This window comes from Macaca nemestrina, chromosome 6 (genome assembly GCF_043159975.1).
Source record: "Macaca nemestrina isolate mMacNem1 chromosome 6, mMacNem.hap1, whole genome shotgun sequence".
NCBI lineage: Eukaryota > Metazoa > Chordata > Mammalia > Primates > Cercopithecidae > Macaca > Macaca nemestrina.
The window spans coordinates 166,200,083-166,221,275 of record NC_092130.1 but is presented as its reverse complement, the minus strand read 5'-3'; the positions used below and the strand labels follow the sequence as shown (position 1 = coordinate 166,221,275).

General features: G+C 48.9%; 1 protein-coding gene across 1 annotated transcript in view; it reads right to left on the bottom strand.

Moving 5' to 3' along the window:
• Positions 1–383: 383 nt before the first annotated feature.
• LOC105492320 (ANKH inorganic pyrophosphate transport regulator) overlaps positions 384–21,193 on the bottom strand; it is a 155,269-nt gene continuing 134,459 nt past the window's right edge. Inside the window, exons 9-12 of the mRNA XM_011759333.2 lie at positions 7,888–8,017; positions 4,659–4,782; positions 3,991–4,090; positions 384–2,431 (exon numbers count right to left, since the gene is read on the bottom strand). Coding sequence (XP_011757635.2) covers positions 2,318–2,431; positions 3,991–4,090; positions 4,659–4,782; positions 7,888–8,017 — 468 coding nt within the window. The 3' untranslated portion in view covers positions 384–2,317. The remainder of the gene's footprint in view (positions 2,432–3,990; positions 4,091–4,658; positions 4,783–7,887; positions 8,018–21,193) is intronic.

Here is a 21,193-nt window from a genome sequence, read left to right as displayed (position 1 = left end):
GGGAAAGGATTCGCTTTCTTTTTTTGGGGGGGGGGGGGGACGAAGTTTTGCTCTTGTCACCCAGGCTAGAGTGCAATGGCGCTATCTCAGCTCACTGCAACCTCTGCCTCCCGGGATCAAGCGATTCTCCTGTCTCAGCCTCCTGAATAGCTGGGATTACAGGCATATGCCACCGTGCCCAGCTAATTTTTATATTTTTAGTAGAGACGTTGTTTTGCCATGTTGGCCAGGCTGGTCTCCTGACCTTAAGTGATCCACCTCCCCCCCCCCCCCACCCCGCCCTTCCAAAGTGCTGGGATTACAGGCATGAGCCACTGTGCCTGGCCTGCTTTCTCAATTTGCATCTTTAAGCTCCAACCCCAGAATCATGAAAGAGTCACACATGTTAAAAAATACTGCTGTTTAATTTTCTAGTAATGTCCTTTAAAAAAAGCTGATACATTGAGTTTTATCTTCTCAGATCTGCCTCTGAAACCACTGCAAAGCAGCTATGCAACTTAAGTTTTCAGCACTCATATATATATTAATGGAGGAAAAGCCACTCTGAGGAAGCACACCAAGGACATGTCCCCATGTGGGCACACCCTGTCGGCACTGGGTACCCAGGAATGTGAATGCAACCCTGGCATGCCCACGGCTAACTTCATGCCCTTGCATTCTTTTTCGCTATGAGGAATAGTATGATCACACAGCACTGAAAATGGTAGACACAAAGGGCCTACCTTTTTCTTTCTCATTTTTGCCCTTCCAGCTTACACTTCTATTCCTATTCCAGTGACCCGTTTATTCCTGTTACCCATAATGAAAAATAGTTCTGTCATTTACTGAGCCTTACATTCAAATGCAAATGACGGACTTTATAAAACTGCTGCAAATAAGGTACAATGTTCATTGATACAATACGTTTCAACTGCAGGTATGTTGAGCACACAAGCAATCACCGTATTGTATTAGAGACATTTTATTGAAAATGCGAAAATAGGAAATGTATTATAGCCTAAAATAAATTACATAACATATACAGCATATATTTATATCTTTAAAATATTTTTTTGTTTAGGTTCTTTCAGTCTAGGAATTTTGACTAAATCAACAATTTAGTGAACTGTGTCTATAATTTTTTAAAGGAAAAAACCTGCTTTCCAAAACTTAGAAAAATATACTGCGCTGCATGGATTTCGAATGTGTTATTTCGGGGAGGACCACATAGTGACTCTGGTATCATCATAAAATGTCTTGCTTTATCGTATGGTGTGGGAGGGAAGTACCGTAGTACATTCTGAATTACCTGTACCGCAGAGTTACGACTTAAGGATGGCAGAACCAGGTAATACATCTACTTCAAAAGTTACCCTACAGCAACCTGGAATTAGAATGCTGGATGAGACTTAAAGCTTCAGTTCACTGGAAAAACTAAAATGCAAAGTTAGAACGCTCCATGTGACTCGCTCTAGTGCGACCTTCAGGAAAGGCGAGGGAAAAGCAAGCCTTCAGGAAAAGTCATGCGGCAGGGGCTGGAAACTGGAGATGCGCTTTTGTGACAACTTAAAAGAGTTAGCTCATGTATATACATGGTGGGGGTGAGAACTGACAGCTCGCTCGGATCTAGGAGAACACAGAGTGATATGCTATCATTCAGCCGTGTCAGTTTGCTGTCCCCGGGGCATTTCCAACCTTTCTACGGGAGATTATGTCCGTCTGTCAGCCCGCTGTGGTCACAGGTCTCCCTGTTCCTCAGTGTGAACGGGGACTCCGGGCTGCAGCCTGCCGCCCGCCTCCTGCATGTGTGGAGTAGATGGGTTTGAACTCCATGGCGGAAGGGAAATTTAAGAGGCCACCGGGGCTCCATCTCTTTGTACGGCCATGTGACTGGGAAGCAAATCAAAGGAAGCCGAGTTTTAACCTGTTGATTCTTAAGAGCGATGAAGGGGCACAGGAGAGTCTGGCCTGCTGTGCGGGGTGCCCGAGAGGCGACGGCACAGCTGCAGTCCTTTGGTTCCAAGAGGAGATTGTCCAGGGGAGGAGGACACACCGTCGAGCGTGAGGCAGCTGTGTCTTCTGGGTTTTCGTGAGGCAGGGCATGAAGTCAGTTGCGCTTGTTTTTACATAGCAACAGTGAAGACCATTCACCAGGTCCCCCCGTCAGTGTGAGCATACTCAGTATGCTAGAGAATTGACACGAAACCTTTAAATCAAGGCCTCTTTCATCACCAAAACAAAACAAACAAAAAAGGGAACAAAATACGATGGGAGAGGGAAGAGATGATGCCGAAGTGTCATCCTGACTGTCCCTGCAGTGCCCATGGCGTCCCGTGCCTTATTCATTCTCCTCTCTCATTTCCACGATGTCTGTCACCTCCTCTGTCGGAGGCATGTCCGTCATGGCGGAGTCTTCCCCCTCCGTGGCCGACTCGTTCTCCATCTTCTTTTTCTAGACCAAAGAAGACTCATCAGTGTGGGGCTGTGGACAGGGACACTGCACAGCAGAACCACGAGCAGGGAGACACCAGGGTCTTGGGGGGACCCCCCGCTGTAGGCTTAAACCTTCTTATGGTTGGGGCGGCCTCACCTCTTCTGCATCTTAGTTCAGCGTGTTCCTTGCAGTTTCGTGTCTGTGCGCCTGCCACTGAGCTAGGCAGGCACTTTGGAGGACACTGTGTCCCACTGCCCCGCCACAGACAACCCACCCCCTGCTGCCCTTTCCAATGAGGGCTGTGCTCTCCCCGACTCCTCACAGTCACCTGCAGACTTCTTTTCCTTCCTCCTCCCTAAAGCCTCAAGCTTGGAACCTCACGTTATCAGAATATTGCACCTTGTACAGCCTCCGTCAGTCACCTCTGGGACAGCTCCAGGCTTGCTGTCATTCTCTCCCACTTACTGCCTGTCCTAATTCCTGGTCACTTCCCTGCCATGTTGCCTGTTCTTACAATAAATGGCCTCTCAGGGATCAGGTTCACAGCCCCAGCTCACCTCAACCACTCCTGGGTCACTGCAGACCTTGCCATTATCGACATGTTGGGCACCACAAACAGGCCAAGGCAAAGACACTGTCCTCTGTCTGCCAACCCTGCTCGTCCCCCATCCACGGATCCCACCAGCCCTTCACTGTGGCCACCTTCTCGATGTCCTCCCTCTGCTCTTTCCTCAGCTTACATGACATGCTCAGTAATGGCCATCATTTCCCTATCCTGCTTTTCTTCCATCATATTTGCCAGGCAAAGCCCCACCTGTGCTGAGGTTCAGATCTCTCCCATCTCAGCCCACACCACCCAGCTGCCATGGCTGGGGAAACCCAACAGCAGGGGACAGCCAGTGTCCTGAGATGCACGTCACGCACCGTGAGCAGGCCCTCTGAGTGGCCTGGCCGTCACCCTGCTGTCCCGGCCTGTTCACTCTGCCATTCTCCTGACCAACTGCTTCCCCACCCATGTGTCCTCGTTCTTCCACCCTCCAACACCTCCCTTTTCTCAGACGATGATCTGGCTTCCTACTTCACTGAGAAAAACAAAAGCGATCAGAAAGGCCCTTGCGCAACCTCTTGGACTGCATCTCTGCTCCACCCGTGACCAGAGAGGCCGCCCGAGCTCCTGTCTTGGGCTGCCTGGTCCTTGTGTGCACAGACACATTTGTATCACTGTCCCTCTCCCATCGGCAGCATCGCCTGTCTGTGGGTCATTCCCCCGAAGCAAGCCATAGGCTGAACTTTGCCCCATCTTCGCTGGCTTTCTGAAATCTATGTCCACACCTCTCTCTCCTTTGGAGCAAAACTCTTCAAAGAGACTGTCTCTACTTGCTGCCTTCAGCTTTTCCCCTTTTCTCTTACCCCACTCCCATTAGGCTTCCAGCCACCCTAAGCCACGAGACTGGGCAAGGTCACCAAGGATCCCCCACTGATGAGTGCCACCATCCAACTCTGGTCAGCGGCTGCTCAGGTTCTCCTGCACCCAGCAGGATGCACCCGGGAGGAGGCTCCCGGCGTGGCTGTCTCACCTGCTTCCGGTAGACATAGCACGCGGCGATGGCGACCATGGTGGATTCTCCCACAAAGCCCGCCAGGAGGGAGCCCACACCCAGGGTTGCACCGTGCACCCTGCAGATGAGAACACAAAGGCGATTTGTCTGTTAAGGCCAAGTCAAGGCACAACCGTCCATACCAAAACCCAGGAAAGTAAGTGTAGCCTCGAGATGGCTGAGACCAGCGGTGTTCTCCATCTGTTGGCTTCGTAAGGGCGCAGCTAATAACCTAATGTGTGAGGGGAACTGGGAACTCAGGGTTGGGCCGCCTCCCTCCCGCAGCACACGGACCCCACAGCCCTTCCTACCCTCCCAGGACACTGGGAGCTCCCTGAGCGCGGGGACCATATTCTCCTCTTCTGGTTTTCACGTCCAGCATACGCTCGAGCCCGTGCAGGGCCAGCCACACCCCAGCAGGAGCTCAGTGGCTCTTACTCGTGTCTGGGCCTGACCCCAAAAGCCCTTTTTTAGAATGGATCCCAAGAGCCTCCACCTGGTGCCTGGGCAGACACACAAAACATCATTCTGAATTTCCGATTCTAGACATGCCTAGGGATTTCCTGTGGAAATGTAGATCTTAAACCTCTGGACACAGTATTGAAGGGGCAGAAGGACCCACAGCCCCAAACTCCCTGACGACATACCCCAGGTAGGGCAGGACCACGAGGCTGGCGATGAGGACGATGATCCGCAGCACAGAGCTGGGGGCCAGGACGAAGGTTTTCTTCAGCGTCATGAGCCACCCAGTGAGATGCGCCCTCACTGTGACTGTGGGGAGGAGCAAAGGACTCGTCAGGCGTGCCCGCGTCCCCTCCCCATCCTCTGGACCAGGGCAGCACGTCCAAGAGCCAGAGGCTGCCTGGGACCCTGGTCTTGCTGCTGAGCCTCTGGCCACCCCGTCTTCCTGCCAGGGCTCCCCATCCCTGCTCCTGAGCCTAGGCCCGCCTCGGGTCCCCACCTCCTCACAGCCCTTTGGGTCTAAACGGCTGGGGACCGGCAGGCTCCTTGCTCCACTGGGACCACATCTTCCAGGCAGCCTAGCTGCTCCTGTCCAGTCCTGTCCCCACACTTGCCCAGCCTCACCCTTGATCATCCACCTATAGAAGGGAACACTCAGAGAAGAGTGGCAATATGACGGCACTCTGGTGTGACGCTGGGTGAGCAGAAAAGCTGGCACCAGAAGTCATCTTCCCTGCCTGTGGTCAGAGGTATGGAGACCAGAGCAGTGGGGTAGGAGGAGGAAGCTGCACATCCCCACTTCCCTTTGTTCCCTCCCTGAGCTGGTCCTGACCACTTCCACCGAGGTCACTTCCCTTTCTCCCTCTCCTAATGCTGTGGCCCTCGGTGCGCTGCCATTGCACCACAGGCTGCGTGGCCTCCCCGTGCCTGCCTCCTCACTGGATCTCTGAGCTGCAGGAGGGCCGTGGGTGGACAGCGGGGAACTGTGGAGAGCACGGAGCTTGCCCTTGTCAGTAGGAAGGTCCCTGAGCATCTAGATTCCATCTGAAACTGGAAAGGCTTGAGGAAGCGCAGGGCAGGGCCTGCTCCTTGAAGACAGGGGCCCGTCACCTCCCTGTGGACAGCACCAGGCAAAGGCCCTTGGAGGAGGAAGTGCTCATTCCTGGGATAAAAATTCCTTTCCAGGATTGCTGGTTTGGAAGGAAGCCTCCGCCGTCTTCTTGGTCTAACATTATATGTCCTGCCTTCCTCTGGGTGGAAGCCTTATATTAATACTAACAAGGCTAATTTTCTTCTCTTAGGCAGACAGACCCACTGAGGTTTTTGACCAAAGGAGAGAGTCGGTCCCAGGCATATGCTAAACTGGGTAGCCCAAATCCAACAGATTGCAAAGAGTGGCAGGGCCTGGCAGCTGTCTGGAATCCCTTCATCTTACAGACAAGAAAGTGGAGTCAAATGGAGATTGAAGGTGAATCGCATACCCAGCTATAGCCTGCTCCCAGCTGGGGTGCTCCAGGCCCCTCCTCTGGTCACTACCATAGGAAATTAGCTGCATGTGTCTCAATCTGCGAGTGCAGCTCCTTCTGGATGGTGACACCTTCCCCAGCTTGGTTCACCCTGTGGCTACCCAAGTCCAGACGCCATCCCGGTGCTGTGATCTTCCAGCCACTTCTCCATTTCTGCCAGAGCCCAGAAAGTGATGCCGCAAGGCCTTGGAACAAGGGCTGCTCCATCAGCCCTGGCCTACCTGGGCTCCGTGGCTCCTTTCTTTTTCTCTTTTTTTCTTTCTTTTTGAGACGGAGTTTCACTCTTATTGCATAGGCTGGAGTGCAGTGGCACAATCTCAGCTCACTGCAACCTCCGCCTCCTGGGTTCAAGCGATTCTCCTGCCTCAGCCTCCTGAGTAGCTGGGATTACAGGCACGTGCCACCATGCCCGGCTAATTTTTTGTATTTAGCAGAGATGGGGTTTCACCATGTTGGTCAGGCTGGTCTTGAACTCCTGACCTCAGATGATCCACCTGCCTCGGATTCCCAAAGTGCTGGAATTATAGGCGTGAGCCACTGTGCCCGGCCCATGGCTCCTTTCTTAACATGTGGCTTTGTAGATTCTGGCTTCCCGGTTTAATGATTTAAGTGGATCTTTTGGGGAAACTGATTTTTGACTAGGTGACACACCTGGTACAGAATTTAAAAGGTACAAAAGGGAATAGAGTACAAAGGTCTTCTTCCCAGTGGTGACTTCCCAGGCCCTTGTCCTGCTTCCCACAGGCAACTACTGTTAGCAGCCTGGTGAGTTACTTACAGAAAAAGAATGTAGCTATGCAAGCACTTAGCACATCCATATGACAATACAGACATACATGTGCTACATATTTGCTATGGAAATGGTTGCATACTAATCAACCATTCTGCAACCTGCTCTTCTCATTTAATCTAGAACGACCTCATTCTTATCTGGTACACCTCACACCACTATATTGGCTTGGTGTAATAACTTTCCAACTGGCTTTTGTCTCAGCCATGAGCAGTTTCCTTTCTGACCATCCATCATCTGGCCTCAGGTTGCCCTGGAATCTTCCTTTCTCCAGCAGTCCTTCTCTGTCTTTGTATATCTCCAGGCTTTAGCAATAAGCTCACTCTATTTTTCTTTTTATCATTTCACTTTTTAAATTAACGTATTGTAAAACTGGCTTTTTGGTGCACAGTTCTGAGAATTTTAATACATGAACACATTTGTGTAACCACCACCACAATCAAGACAGAGGGCAGTTTTATTGTCTCCAAAACTCCACATGCTATCCTTTTGGGTCTACTTTCTTTTTACTGTTTTTGCAATCACTGCACTTTTAAAAACAAGTTATACGGCCAGGTGCAGTGGCTCACGCCTGTAATCCCAGCACTTTGGGACGCCAAAGAGGAGCACTTGAGGCCAGGAGTTCGAGACAAGCCTGGACAACATGGTGAAACCCCATCTCTACTAAAAATACAAATATTAGGTGGGTGTGTTGGTAGGCACCTGTAGTCCCAGCTACTTGGGAGGCTGAACAGGAGAAGTGCTTGAACCCGGGAGGCAGAGGTCGCAGTGAGCTGAGATTGTGCTACTGCATTCCAGTCTGCATTCCAGACAGAGACTCTGTCTCCAAAAAAAAAAAATATATATATATATATATATAAAAATAAACATAAATATAAATTATATATAAATATATAAATAAAAAATATATAAAAACAAGTTATACCTATTGATTCATTTCTTGAACTTTCACCTTACTGGCTAATGTTTTTGCATCTTTCTAAGCCACAATGAAATTTTACACTTGTGTTGGTGACATGATTGCAAACATTTCCAAAGAAAGATTTAATTAGGCATGAGGATAAACAAGAATGTTTCTTTCATTCTGTTTTTCTTTACCTGGAACTGGGAAGAAGGAGAAGATCCGCAAAGGAACAACACAGAGCTCTGCAAAGGCAAAGTCCACTCCAATGATGTCTATCAAGATTTTCTCGGACACGTTGGGTGTCCAAAACATCACGAAACAGAGCTGGGGGAGAAAGACATCGAACAGGGTTGTGAGGAAAAAGGTGGAAGCGAGTGAAATGAACAGGTCAGGTGTGGCACAATCCTTGGAGAGTTACGAAAGGGGGACAACTGGCCCGACTGGGTGGCGGGCATGCTGGTCCCAGATCTGCCACCTGCCTGCTTGGCTGTCTCCTGACCACAGAGGCCCTGGTCCATTAGCCATGGCTGTACCCAGGGGACTCCCATGGCAGAGCAGATGTGGCTCCTCCAAGAGTGGGTCGTTGATTTCTGAATGGGTGAGCAGGCCCGTTCAGAACCAATGTGCTTTGGGGCAAGGCTTGAGATTGCCACACAGCTCGGCCAGTTCCGCCTGGACATGTTTATTCATATAATGTTTACAGCTTTAACAAATAAAACAAAAGACCTGGAAGTTCTTGGATGTGTACAGAACCACACAGAATCAGCACACATAATGAAAAGGGAAATGTTAGTGTTTAGAGTAAGGATCAGCCTATGAACCTTTTAAAGTCTAGTTACAAGAATAAGAGATGAGACAGCAACAGAATTGGAACTCTGGAAAGCAGATGGGAGGTGGTAAACTGATGTAATAGATGCAGGAAAAGGGAATCCTGAACCCAGTGGGGAAAGTGGAGCTCTCTCCCCACCTCCCTTCCCCGCAGATCAGGAAGTGAGGCACAGGTCCTTCTGGAGACGGGGTGAAGGCGGGGTCCAGAGCAGGATGGCTGGAAGTCAGGTTAGCAAGCAATCCATCCACAGCTCCCCTTGCACAGCTGGTGACTACATCTCCCCGAATTTGACAGGAAACAGGAGTTTAGTCTCTGGATGAGGTAAAACAGAGGAGTACGTGGCATGGCCCAGGGCAGAGTCACTACAGGTTGAGTGACCCTTATCTGAAATGCTTGGAACCAAAAGTGTTCTGGACTCTGAAGTTTTCAGATTTTAGAATATTTGCATTATACTTACAGGTTACGCATCCCTAATCCCCAAATACAAAGTCCAGAATGCTCCAATAAACATTTATGTTGAGAGTCATGTCTGCTCAAAAATCAAAAAATTGGATTTTCCATTTTTGGATTAGGCATACTTAATCTGTATATGGAAAACGGGGGGATTAAGAGAAGGATGGCATTTGCATGTTCGGGCTTCCTTCCTCTTCTATGCTCCCAGAACATGGGGAACTAGTTGAGGCCTTCCCAGGTAGGAGACCAGAAATGGTCTCTGAGGAATCTGACCAGCCCAAGAGAAAAGACGTCAAGTTCCTGAAAATTAGAGTCTCCCAATGAAGCAGCCACACTGGAGCAGCCATCAGTGAGGCCCTTGCAGGTGAGAAACCTCATCCTGGTGTTCACAGCTTCCAATCAACTCCTAGTCTCCGGATAAGGTAAAATGGGTGGGGTGGGGGGCGCCTGGCATGGCTGAGGGCAGAGTTACTACAGCTAGTCACCAGAGCCCCGCTTATCAAAATGAGCAGGCAACCAGGGAGAAGCACGCTTTGACAGAGGCCTCCAATGTGCGGAGACCAAAACTATGGAAAAAACTGCAACTTAAGAGGAAACAAAGACAATACAGGGAGAGAGAGGGGGAAAAAAAAATAAAACTTTCCTCCACTGACATCCCCAGAGAGATGGGAGAAGCCACTGCGCCCACAAAACAAGAACAGAAGGAGAATGTTATAAAAAAGACATTCACGCCGGACGCTGTGGCTCATGGCTGTAATCCCGGCAGTTTGGGAGGCCGAGGCGGGTGGATCACCTGATGTCAAGAGTTCAGCACCAGCCTGGCCAACATGGAGAAACCCTGTTTCCACTAAAAATACAAAATTAACTGGGCATGGCGGCGCATGTCTGTAATCCCAGCTACTTGGGAGGCTGAGGCAGGAGAATTGCTTGAACCCGGGAAACGGAGGTTGTGGTGAGCTGAGATGGCGCCACTGCACTCCAGCCTGGGCAACAAAAGTGAAACTCCATCCCCCCCACCCCCCCAAAAAAAGACATTCACAGAACAAAAAAGATAAAAGCAGAAAGGAAAATTCACGAGTTAACAGTGAGATAAGTTTAGGGAAGCCTACCACGGAGACAGAGCAGAAGGCTGAAGGCGTGCAAATGAAGCACAGGAAAAGAGTTAAAGAAACAAAGTCCAACACCCAAATAACAGGATTTCCAGAAAGAGGCTACAGCGTACGTCTGAGACTGAAAGATACCAGTTTCAGAACTGAAAGGGCCCATCGTGGGAGGTGGTGCAGTGCATGGGAAAAGCCCCATCAGGGCACGTCACCGAACACTATTGGGGGACACAGCTTCCTATGGGCTTCCGGCCTCGGGCTTCTCAGTAGCACTGAAAGCTAGAAGACAAGGAGCAGTAAGTTTCGAAGGAAGATGATTTCTACCCTAGAACTCTAAACCAAACTATCACTCAAGTGTGTTTAAAAGAAAAATATTTTCGATATTCAAGGCCTCAAAAGTTTTACCTCCCATGCACACTTTTTCAAGAAGCTATTGGTGAGGGTTGCTCTGCCAAGGCAAGCGAGTCATGGAGTGGAAAAGAGCAAGGCGTGGGTGAAGCACAAGACAAAAGCCAGGGAAAGCTCTGGGGCGGAGGTGAAAGCTGTGGTAGGCCCACAGGTCAGTTGATCTTCCCTGGAGCAGGGAGAAAAAGGCTCCGAGAGATGCTAACTACCTAGTGTGCTTGAATACTTGGAAAGAGATTTACACCATGCAGGGAAAATGTGGGAATAACTTAGTACCCAGAAGGCTAAGAAAAATGATCATTGAGTCAATTATTAAGTCCAGGCAAAACCAAAGCTGTTTGAGAAAGGAAGGGAATCAGGGCTCGGTGTCAGAGTATCATAGTCACAATCCATCAAGAGTTGGGGGTGCCTCTGAGAGCAGGAAAGGGACAGGGTGGAAGTGAGCAGCGCTGAAGAGGTGGGCTGGGGACATGCTACTGTGAGTTACAATCCTTTCAGAGCTGACTTGGAAAACTTGGTGCTAATTTTAAAAACCTGAATTTAAAAATCCAACATCACCACTGTGGAAGATTCTGTTAAAAACTTGCCAGTTTCATCAAATATTTATCTCCTTAAAATGCCAGTGATTCTTCTCTAAAATAAAACTGAATATGTTCTAAAATGAATTACAACAGTGTAAGAACAGAACACTGAAATTTCAGAATATAACATTCTTTTAGGCTCTGACTACATTGTTTCATGGAATTAGCCAAGCTCTATGTACTATGTCATGTTGAAATATTAAAAAAATACACTGGAGATCTATTATAAATATATTTCACTTTATAAGTGCAATAGAGCCATTCTCCTATGTATTTTCTGCATCTCGCAAAGTATATTCCACTGGTTTTCAAAAATGGCAGAGGTACTATCTCATTTAATCCTCCTGCTTGATGACAGTACTCACACCCCATCTTTGACGTGAAGGAAAAAATACTTCCTTAGATCTAGCAACTTGGAGCTCAGGGACTTTATTGCCTGAATGCCCTGGATAAGTGGCCCTGTCATCTTTTCCTGAAAGGGTGAGACATCGCACACAGTCATAGCCCTGGTATGGTGGCAACTTCACATTATAATTCAAAACAACACTGAGCATGGAGTTGGAACACTATTTCCCTGTCCACCTCCTACCCCCACAAATACACGGATCATCCCTGCTTCCAGCTTTGCTTTATACTGGGCCCCCAATATATCCCATAGCAGTAAAACCGTAAAGAATTGAGCTAAGGGCTGACTGCCTTACAGTCTGGGCTGGCTCTGTGCCTTAGAACCTGCAGGAAGTGAGCCATTCTGTGTTTATCTAAGGGTTAGAGAGAGACCTAGGCCACATACTGCTAAAAACCTGAAGCTTCCAGGGCAACCATGAGCATGCTTTATTTATTTCGCAGCCAGCAATGATCTGAATGTGAGATAATGCCTCACACAAATGTTGCAATTCTCTAGGCTTTGCAAAATCATTGTAAAGTGGCTCTTCAGTTACAAGAACCAAGGAAAAAGGAGGGTGTAATTGCACATCAGAGAGAAAGACGGCAGAAATGGGTCACTGGCAGACAAGCCGGGTAATCCCTGCTCTGGGATCCCTAGTCAGGTCATGTTCACCCAGAGGCGTTTTCCTGTCTTGTAGAAGATCAGTTAACCTTTGCAGCAGGGGGGTCCAGTTTGAGGACACAACAATAGGGAGTGTGCCCACATCACCTGACACACTGACATCAGTATCAGCCAAGCTGTGTAGGTGACCACAGTTCTAGTACCTTGAACACAACCACGGAGTAGGTAAGGTTTGATGGATTTCCACTAGGAGCTTCCTGAGATGGTGGCTCAATATTCCATTTCTAAAATTCCACAGTATGATCCAACTTGGCACCACTCAGTCACTCTGTTCTGTATCTGGCTCTGTCTCTGCTGAGCACACCCTACACGCCCCTTATCAAGGCCATGTGCCAACAGAGGTGCGTCTTCAGTTTCAACCACACACACCTACGGCCCAGACTGGGTCTTCATGGGGTATCGGAACTGGAAGCGGTTAGTCTGATCCGGGGTTTTGAACAATCACAGACAGCTAAAGGAAAGGAATGCCACATTTATCAATGTCTCCTTTTTCTTCCTCCCTGAAGTCTCTGAAGCTCTTGCTATGCTTCCAGTAGGAAAATGCCACCGCACTTTTCAGCAAGCTTTTCAATGAGTGGTTATTTCTTGCATATATAACTTAGGTATACATATAACTTAGAAAGGAATACATTTAACTTAGAAGTGGATATGGTGGGCCAGGTGCATTGGCTTACACCTGTAATCCCAGCACTTTGGGAGGCCAAGGCGGGTGGATCACAAGGTCAGGAGATCGAGACCATCCTGGCAAACACGGTGAAACCCCATCTCTACGAAAAATACAAAAAATTGGCTGGGCGTGGTGGCAGATGCCTGTAGTCCCAGCTACTTGGGAGGCTGAGGCGGCAGAATGCATGAACCTGGGAGGCAGAGCTTGCAGTGAGCCAAGATCGCGCCACTGCACTCCAGCCTGGGCAACAGAGCGAGACTCCATCTCAAAAAAAAAAAAAAAAAAAAAGTGGGTATGGTGTTTATTAAAAGCTGTAACTCCTATCTGCAGGTGAGCTTTCCCGAAGCAAAGCACTGAGCCCTAGCATAATAATCAGATTACATTTAACCAGTTCATTTGAAAAAACAGGAAGCTTTAGAAGTTCCCTTGACAAAGAGTATTTCAGGAACAGTGTCAATTTAATGAGTTCACCCAGAGTAGTCTCGACGTAGAACATGCCTCCCAGTTGACCATGACGTGCTGTGTTCCTCAAATATTTGCAGAGCCTAATGACGTGGACTTTTCCAAATCAGAACACAACCCTAATGATCTCCCATCAATGAACAAGAGTCGTTCCTCTGAGCAGCTGCACAGGTGGGTTTTCTGCTGTCGAGTTTACTGTCAATATTCTCTCATCAGGACGCAGCCTTCCAAATAGAATAGTCCACCCAGTGCCCAGATCTCGGTTTTTCTATTTATTCTTCAATAAAAGGAACCAGGACTCCTTGGAGAAATGACTCATTCTAGGAGCAAGGCAGACAAAATGCAAGATGATTCGCTTGGAGCATCTGTGGTGTGAGAAGGAAGGACGTGCCCCAAAATAAAACGATGGGAACACGGCAAAGGGACACAGAAGCCAGGTGGAAGGAGCTTCCGAATGGCCAAAGCAAAAACACTTTGGGCAACAAAATAGTACAGTAGTATTGAATTCTATCCCCAAATAGCAAATAAATATCCATGAGTCCATAGGGATAGAAATTTAAAAATGGCAGAGAAGGGACAAACGTCCTGCACAGAACCCTAAATAATTCATTAGCTGCTCCCCTCTAAGGTGGGTGGAGCAGACCTTCCCGCTCCTTCGGGGGAACTTCCTTCTGAAGAGCACAGTGGGGAGACAGGAAATGCGTCCTGGCAGCAGAGGAACGCGGCAGACATGAACCCAGCCATGCAGTCAAGGTCAACATCCACAGTGGTAAGTCGGGTTGACAGTCTGTGCCCTCGATAAGATGTGAGGACAGTGGCACTTTGTCTCTGTGGTCTTCCTCCCCAATTCCCTAAGCCCAGTCTTCACCACGAGACAAACCCCAGACAAACGCACAGTGAGGGGCCCTCTACCAAATACCCGACCAGAACTCCTCAAAATTGTTGAGGCCTTAAAAACAAGGGAAGTCTAAGAAACTCTCAGAGACTAGAGGAGGCTATGGAGGCATGATGACTCGACATAATGTGGTGTCTTGGATGAGATCCTGGAACAGAAAGAGCTCATGAGAAAACAAACCAGTGAAATCCTAATGAATCATGGTGTTTGGTTCACAGTCGCGCACCAGGGCTGGCTCCTTGGCTGTGACATGCGTGCTGCAGTGAAGCAATGTGAGTGAGGGTGAGGGGTCTATGGCAACTCTGCACCATCTCCACAATGTTTCTGAAAATCAGAAGTTATTCTTAAAAACAAAAACAAAAACAAGGTTAATTAAAAAAAGAAGGGCTGGGCATGGTGGCTGACGCCTATAATCCCAGCACTTCGGGACGTCAAGGTGGGAGGATTGCTTGAGGCCAGGAATTCAAGACCAGCCTGGGCAACACAAGACCCTATCTCTACAAAAAAAATTTAGCCCTGTGTGGTGGTGCATGCCTTTAATCCCAGATACCTGGGAGGCTAAGGCAGGAGGGTTGCTTGAGCCCAGGAAGTTGCAGACTGCAGTGAGCCAAGATCACGCCACTGTACTCCAGCCTGAGTGACAAGATTCTGTCTCCAAAAACTAAAGGAGAAAAAAGGAAGAAGGAGGAGGAGGAGGAGGAGGAGGGAGAAGAAGGAAGAAGGAGGAGGAGGAGGAAGAGGAGGAAGAGGAGGAAAAGGAGGAAAAGGAGGAAGAGGAGCTGGACGGGGCCTCTCTGGGAATGTTCCTAATGTTTGCATGACTCAGTACATCCCAAATGGAATGACATGGAATTCCATCAGGACACACTCTCAGATTCCCAATTTAGAAGGAAAAACAATGCCATTTTACCAGGGTGAATTGCCGAAAGCAGGCAATGTGTGAAAGTAGCCAATGACTCCCATTTCTGGGGATCGGCACTTAAGGGGTGCATACCTGTAGCAACTGCCAGAAGGAATGGGCTCTTGGGATTGACTGACCTGTCCTCAGAAGGGTGAAAAGCCGTATGTTCATGAGACAGCAGGTGAGGGGACGATGGAGAGAGGGATGCTTCCACGTCCGCATCTCGCTCAGTGAGAGAAAGTAGGGAACCTCATAGGAGGGTTGATGATTATTGCCATCACAGGCAGTGGGGACACGGGGAGGACTTTTTACTTAAGGTCAGGCTAGAAAAATTCTAGTTGGCTAACACAGGGGTAGCAAACCACAACTTACATTTACAACCGATGAAAGTAAATGACATCTATTACTGAGAGAAACAGAGCTTGGTAGAGCATATTACAAAGTGTTTATGTAGAATTTGATACCTTCCATCTGGCTTGTTGATAATCATAATAATTATTATAAATCTATCTTGAATATTTAAGGAGTTGATGCAATCATCAACTGTTACAGCATATTCATGGTAAAAAAAAAATCAACATTTTTCAGATATAGTTTTATAACCAGCTTTTTGAAGAATATGAAAACTAAATCATCCCTGCTATCATCTAGGTTTAATGAAACTGCCAAATGCACACACTGCATGAAAGCAAACTGTCTTTCAGGTATCTAAGATACTTACTAATTCCTAGTAATGTCGTGTTGGTGGAAAGAAATGACATACCTCAAACAGCAGGGGGCGCCATGCACCAAGCCCACAGAGGGTTGTCCAACTCTTACTCCTTTTCTCTGCCACTTTAATCCTTTCCTGGTTTTTCTCACAGGATCTGAAGACTATTGAGAAAGTTCCACACTCCAGCTTCTGTTTAGCCTTTCCTTCTCCTTGACTATTAATAGTCAACTTGGAATTTGTTTGGGGCTGGGGGAAGGGGACATGGGGAGTGACTGTTTAATGGGTGTAGAGTTTCAGTTTTGCAACCCATTTACGGACAGATGGTGATGACAAGCAGCAATGTGAATGGACTTCACTGTCCCTTTAAAAATGGTGAGGTCGGTACATTGTATGTGTATTTTTCTACAATTAAAATTTAAAAACATTTGGAACCTGCTTATAACAGCACACTCTGTTCATTTGCTCGTTGTTTAAATGACACGTGTGCATCTGCCCTGGTGTCTTCTTATGAGGGCTTAGGTAGAGTTTTAGGGACTAGCCTTTATTGTCTTCATCTCACCTAAATTCCCCTAAAATAAACCAATCAACCCCTCAAATCTGCTACACGTGCTGACATAAAGAGCAAATGCGGGATTCCTGAAGCTTCCAGACAGAAGTGCAGAGGGAAGGCAGAGGGAAGGAACTCATTCTCATCAGTCACTCACTATGTGCCAACAACGCTCCATATGTGATTCCATTTCATCTTCATACACTCCCCAGATAGATGCCTTATTGGTTGAGGAGGACACAGGGCCTACAGGGACTGTGTGACTTGCCCCAGGTCACCGGCTGGTAAAGAGGCAGGGGCAAGAGTTCAATCCAGGCCTTGGGGCCGCAGAAGCCCTGCTTTCTCCCTGTTTCTGAGATGCCCTAGGCTGCTGAACCGTTCAGGCCCAAGGGTACTGTGAGGGGCATCAAATGGGAAAGTGTTGAATTCCATTAATTCACCTTTGGTTCTTTTTTCATCCCCCATGCACAAGAGAGGCATTTTCTTCCAGTGGAGCCGGGAACAATGGGGTGGCAGTCTCCACCTCATGTTGTGGGGGTTGGGCGGCCCAGCATTAACAAAGCCTCAAACAGGCCGTCTTTGTTCCAGACAAAGGGTCAGCATGGTACCACCGCTGGAATATGGCCTGTAGGATCCGCCCAAGAGGGCTGAGTGACAGCTATGGCTTGAGGGAAGGTTGCCACAGGAAGGTGAGACAGGGTCATTCTCATGAACGGAATTTCTAACTTGGAACACAGGGCCAGCCGGACAAAGTCCTGTTGGATGGTGAGTTTTACTACAAGCTCAGATTCTGTTGCTTTCTAGCACATGACAGAAGGACTCAGAACTAACACGCTTTACTGAGGTGCAGCTGCAAATAATGGTGTGCAACCAAGAAGATGGAATCCTTGGGGTGCTAGCTCAAGCAGTGGCAAGACAGGAGCAGGACAAGCTCACCAGGGCACAGAAGGCCTCTCCATTATGCATGGACGGTAGGTAAAAATGGGAGTGGAGGAGCCCATCCTGACCTGCAAGGTGCAAAACTGGCCCTGAAATGATGAAAAAAAAAGTCTTTTTTTTTTTTTTTTGAAGTAGTCTCGCTCTGTCAGCCAGGCTGGAGTGCAGTGGCACGATCTTGGCTCACTGCAACCTCTGCCTTCTGGGCTCAAGCAATTCTCCTGCCTCAGCCTTCCGAGTAGCTGGGATTACAGGCGCATGCCACCATGCCCGGCTAATTTTATAATTTTAGTAGAGACGGGGTTTCTCCATGTTGGTCAGGCTGGTCTTGAACTCCTGACCTTAGGTGATTCACCCGCCTCGGCCTCCCAAACTGCTGGGATTACAGGTGTGTGCCACTGCGCCTGACCAAAAAAAAAGGTATTCTAATTGAGGAAATTGAGGATGCGCGAGGCAGTGCCAGACCCAAACCTCTGACTTCTAGGAGGCGTTTCCTTTCCCTGTGCCTCCACCTCTATCTGCCAGCTGCAACTTCCAAGAAGTGTCCACAGCCTGGGTTCCACTGGGATGGGGGACACTGTAAATACTGAAACCATCTGTGACCTGCCACCTTGCAGTGGTGGCACAGGTTCTGGTGGGGAGAAAAGGGGCGGAGCCAGAATTCTGGTTTCTAGCTTTGGGAATGGCGCTTCCCAGCAAGTGCACAGAGAGGGGTTAGTTCAGTGTGTCCAAGAGAAAGACCCGGACAGAGTGGATTCTTCAGGCTGCTTCCTTTTCTGATGCCGCCGCTCTTTGTTTTCTTTCCCTCCCGAGTTGCTTTCTCTGTGGCCTGAAGTTCTGAAGCTTTAGGACGAAGATGTTTTAAACACTAAACACCTTTATCCTCAGTTCCACAGGGACGCCTGCTCTGGGATGGCACCTACTTCCCTCCGACAGGTGGTGGAGCCCAACAGAAGCAGCCCGCTGTGCTGTGATCCATGCTGGGATTCTACAGAAACAGCACGCAAGGAGGGGATCTGACCATGCTGGGTGCTACAGAAACAGCGGCAAGGAGGGGACCTGACCAGGCCACTAAGCCCCTCTCCTCTCTGGCAGCCTCCAACCTAATCCCTTCTCCCTGACCAAGTTTCTCCCCGGAACCTGGAGCAGGGGGGCTCACAGCCTTGCCGGCGGGGACAATCCTGGGCTGCTGACAAACAGTGGCCATGGCTTCTTCGCATTCACAGTAATCAGGGAATTTTTTTTTTTAAAGAAATTAAGGAAAACAGATTTCAAAACTTATGGAAAAGAGGCAAATATGATCGAATAGCACCAAAGATTCTAAAAGAGGTTGAAAAACTCTCAGAAGACAAATTCTCTCCCAACAACCAGAAAACAGGCCCTGAGGAGGAAAACAGAAGGCATCTGAAGGCCTCGTGGTCCCCAGGTGTGGAAGAGGGTACTGGGGACAGCAAAACATGCATCCATGCCTTCAGCTACCCTCTTGCAGGTCTTCCTTACCCAGGTCCTGGGACGCCTCATGCAGAGTCTACCTTGAAGGGCTTGCAGCCTTGAGGATGGGGCCGACGTGTATGTAGATGTGCCCAGTGTACTTGCCAGCAAGAAGCGGGTGCCAGGAGTGCAGGAGAAGGAGCGCCTGTCTGTGCCGGGGAGAGGTTGATAAGGAAGCACCTGCCTGCCAAGAAGCCCGACGGGGCACTCAATGCCAAGGCAGCAGCCACCGAGGCAAAACACAGAGCGAGGGGACACCACTGCATGGGAAGCTGGAGAGGGGGCCCAACATGGGTGAGAAAGGCCATGTCGTCCTCGGGGGGCAGCAGCCAGCGGTGAAGGACTATCTGGAAGGCTGTGGGCGGATGAGTGGCTACTGAGAGGGCACACTTCCTGAGGATCTTTATCATTTCCGAGTCAGCCATGGCTAGGAGGGAGAGGCAGGCTGAGCGGGCAGCCTGGTGCACACAGGTGTCATGTCTATGGCAGGGTCTATGATGGTACCACACGATGTGTCCATAAGAACATAAGAACCCCCATAAGAACAAGGTCGGGAGGTGAAAGCCCGAGTGCTCGGAGTGGGTAAAAGTGCTCAGATAAAAGAAAAACAGCTGTAAAAAAATGTGCCACGAGAAAGAATGGAAAAGGGAAAGAGCTGCCGGGGGCCGGGCGTACCTTCCAAACCACCGCTCTCTGTCTGCCTTCTCCAACAAGGATGGTCACCTCCAAACTATCCAGGAAGCGCAATCCCAGCCAAGTGGGATCTGAAGACTGACAGTGACAAGAGGGAGCAAAGCATTCTGTTGATAACGGTAAAAGCCTACAAGGTTCCCAGCACGAACTCATCTGTGGTGGAAAGAAAGCTTAGAGCATCAGGGAGAGGCCGGGAGCCTCAAGGCTGGAAATCCTAAGGATGGATTCTAGAAGGGCCCAGTCCTGGACTGCAGCGTATGGGTCTCATGTTTATCCTGAGAACAGTGCCAGGCGGCTCATTTAAAAAGCGGATATAGCCTTAGGCTGCATTAGTGAAGGTGATGGGCTGATGTGGCCTGCCCCACTGCCTAGGCGTTCGATGATTTCGGCGATGCATACGGCCACACCTGTGTGGGACAGGCCAATGTGGGGAGAGACGAGACACGGGAGGCCCAGGGAGCTGTGTGAGTGTCATGCGAACAGGGCTCGTGAGGGGTCCTTAGGAGCATCACGTGTGCCCCACAGGACCCAGGTTTCTGCGGACACACAGGTGTTCTTTCTCATCTGAGGACTTCCAAATGTGAACATGCTTCCTAGGCCCAGGTGCAACTTAAAATTGGTCCTTGTTGGCATTTTCTACTATGTGGTTGTGTCTGCGGTTCTATCAGATGTCTAGTCAGAGGACGCAACCTATTCATTCCCCTCTTTGTGCTCACTACAGTTTGATGGAGAACTGGCATCTCTGTTAGCAAGAAGATGGGGCTCGGGTAGCACCATCTGTGCCTGGGGTTGGGAGGCTGTAAATAGCAGGGGGTGATGGCTCAACCAAGGAGCTTCCGCAGGGAGAAAAATGGTGCACACAGGGGTCATGACTGTGGCAGGGTCTATCTGTTGAAAGTGTGTGTAAATCTACCAATCAAGAGACTGGCTTTTAAAAAAACAATCCACCCCAACAAAACCCACAAAAATGTGAAGAATATAAATTTTATATTTATCTATAAGATATAGATATCATTCATAAAATTATTCCTTGGCATAAAATATACCCCTAGCCACTTAGGTACATGTGCAGCCCTCTTTCCCTGTGTTAGGGACCACCGAGTGTCCCAGTGGTGGAGCTGGTGGCTGAGGAGAGCTGGCATTCTTTGTTTATAGCACATGCCAGGTATCTCACTAAGCTTTTACTCCTTTTAAAATCTTAAAAGGTGAACAATTCTTATTATCTCTGTGTGGCATCTGGGGAAACTGAAACTTGCAGTTTTGAGCGACTTTCCTGAAGCCACTCGGCTAGTGAGTGGTGGAGCTTGGATTTGAACCCAAGCCCTGTGGCTCCAAGGCCCACACCTATAAGCACCAAGCTATGTGGCCAATTCCAGCTTGACCTAAATCCCTCTGCCTCCATCCCTCTTCCCTCTTTAAGTCAACAGTCACAGACAGGGCAGTCAGCTGTCATGAGAGCCACAGACGTGACAGGCAGCCCCCCATCGGAACTCATCTCCAGTTTCAAAGGTGGGAACTTGAAAGAGATCAGTGGTGTCAGCTCCAGTGTGTGTACCCTGGCCCTCTGGAAACTTCTTTTTTGGTAACCATCGGTTCATTCTTCAAGCCACATCAATTAAGAGCCATCTCCAGGGAGGACTACAGGCCACTGAAAACTGTCTGGCGACCGATTCATAGTGAGCAGGTTTCGAGGCACTGTTGTTTGCCATATGTGCTGTTTCTCGGCAGCGCTTTGTGGTTCTTTTAGCCTTGCACTGGG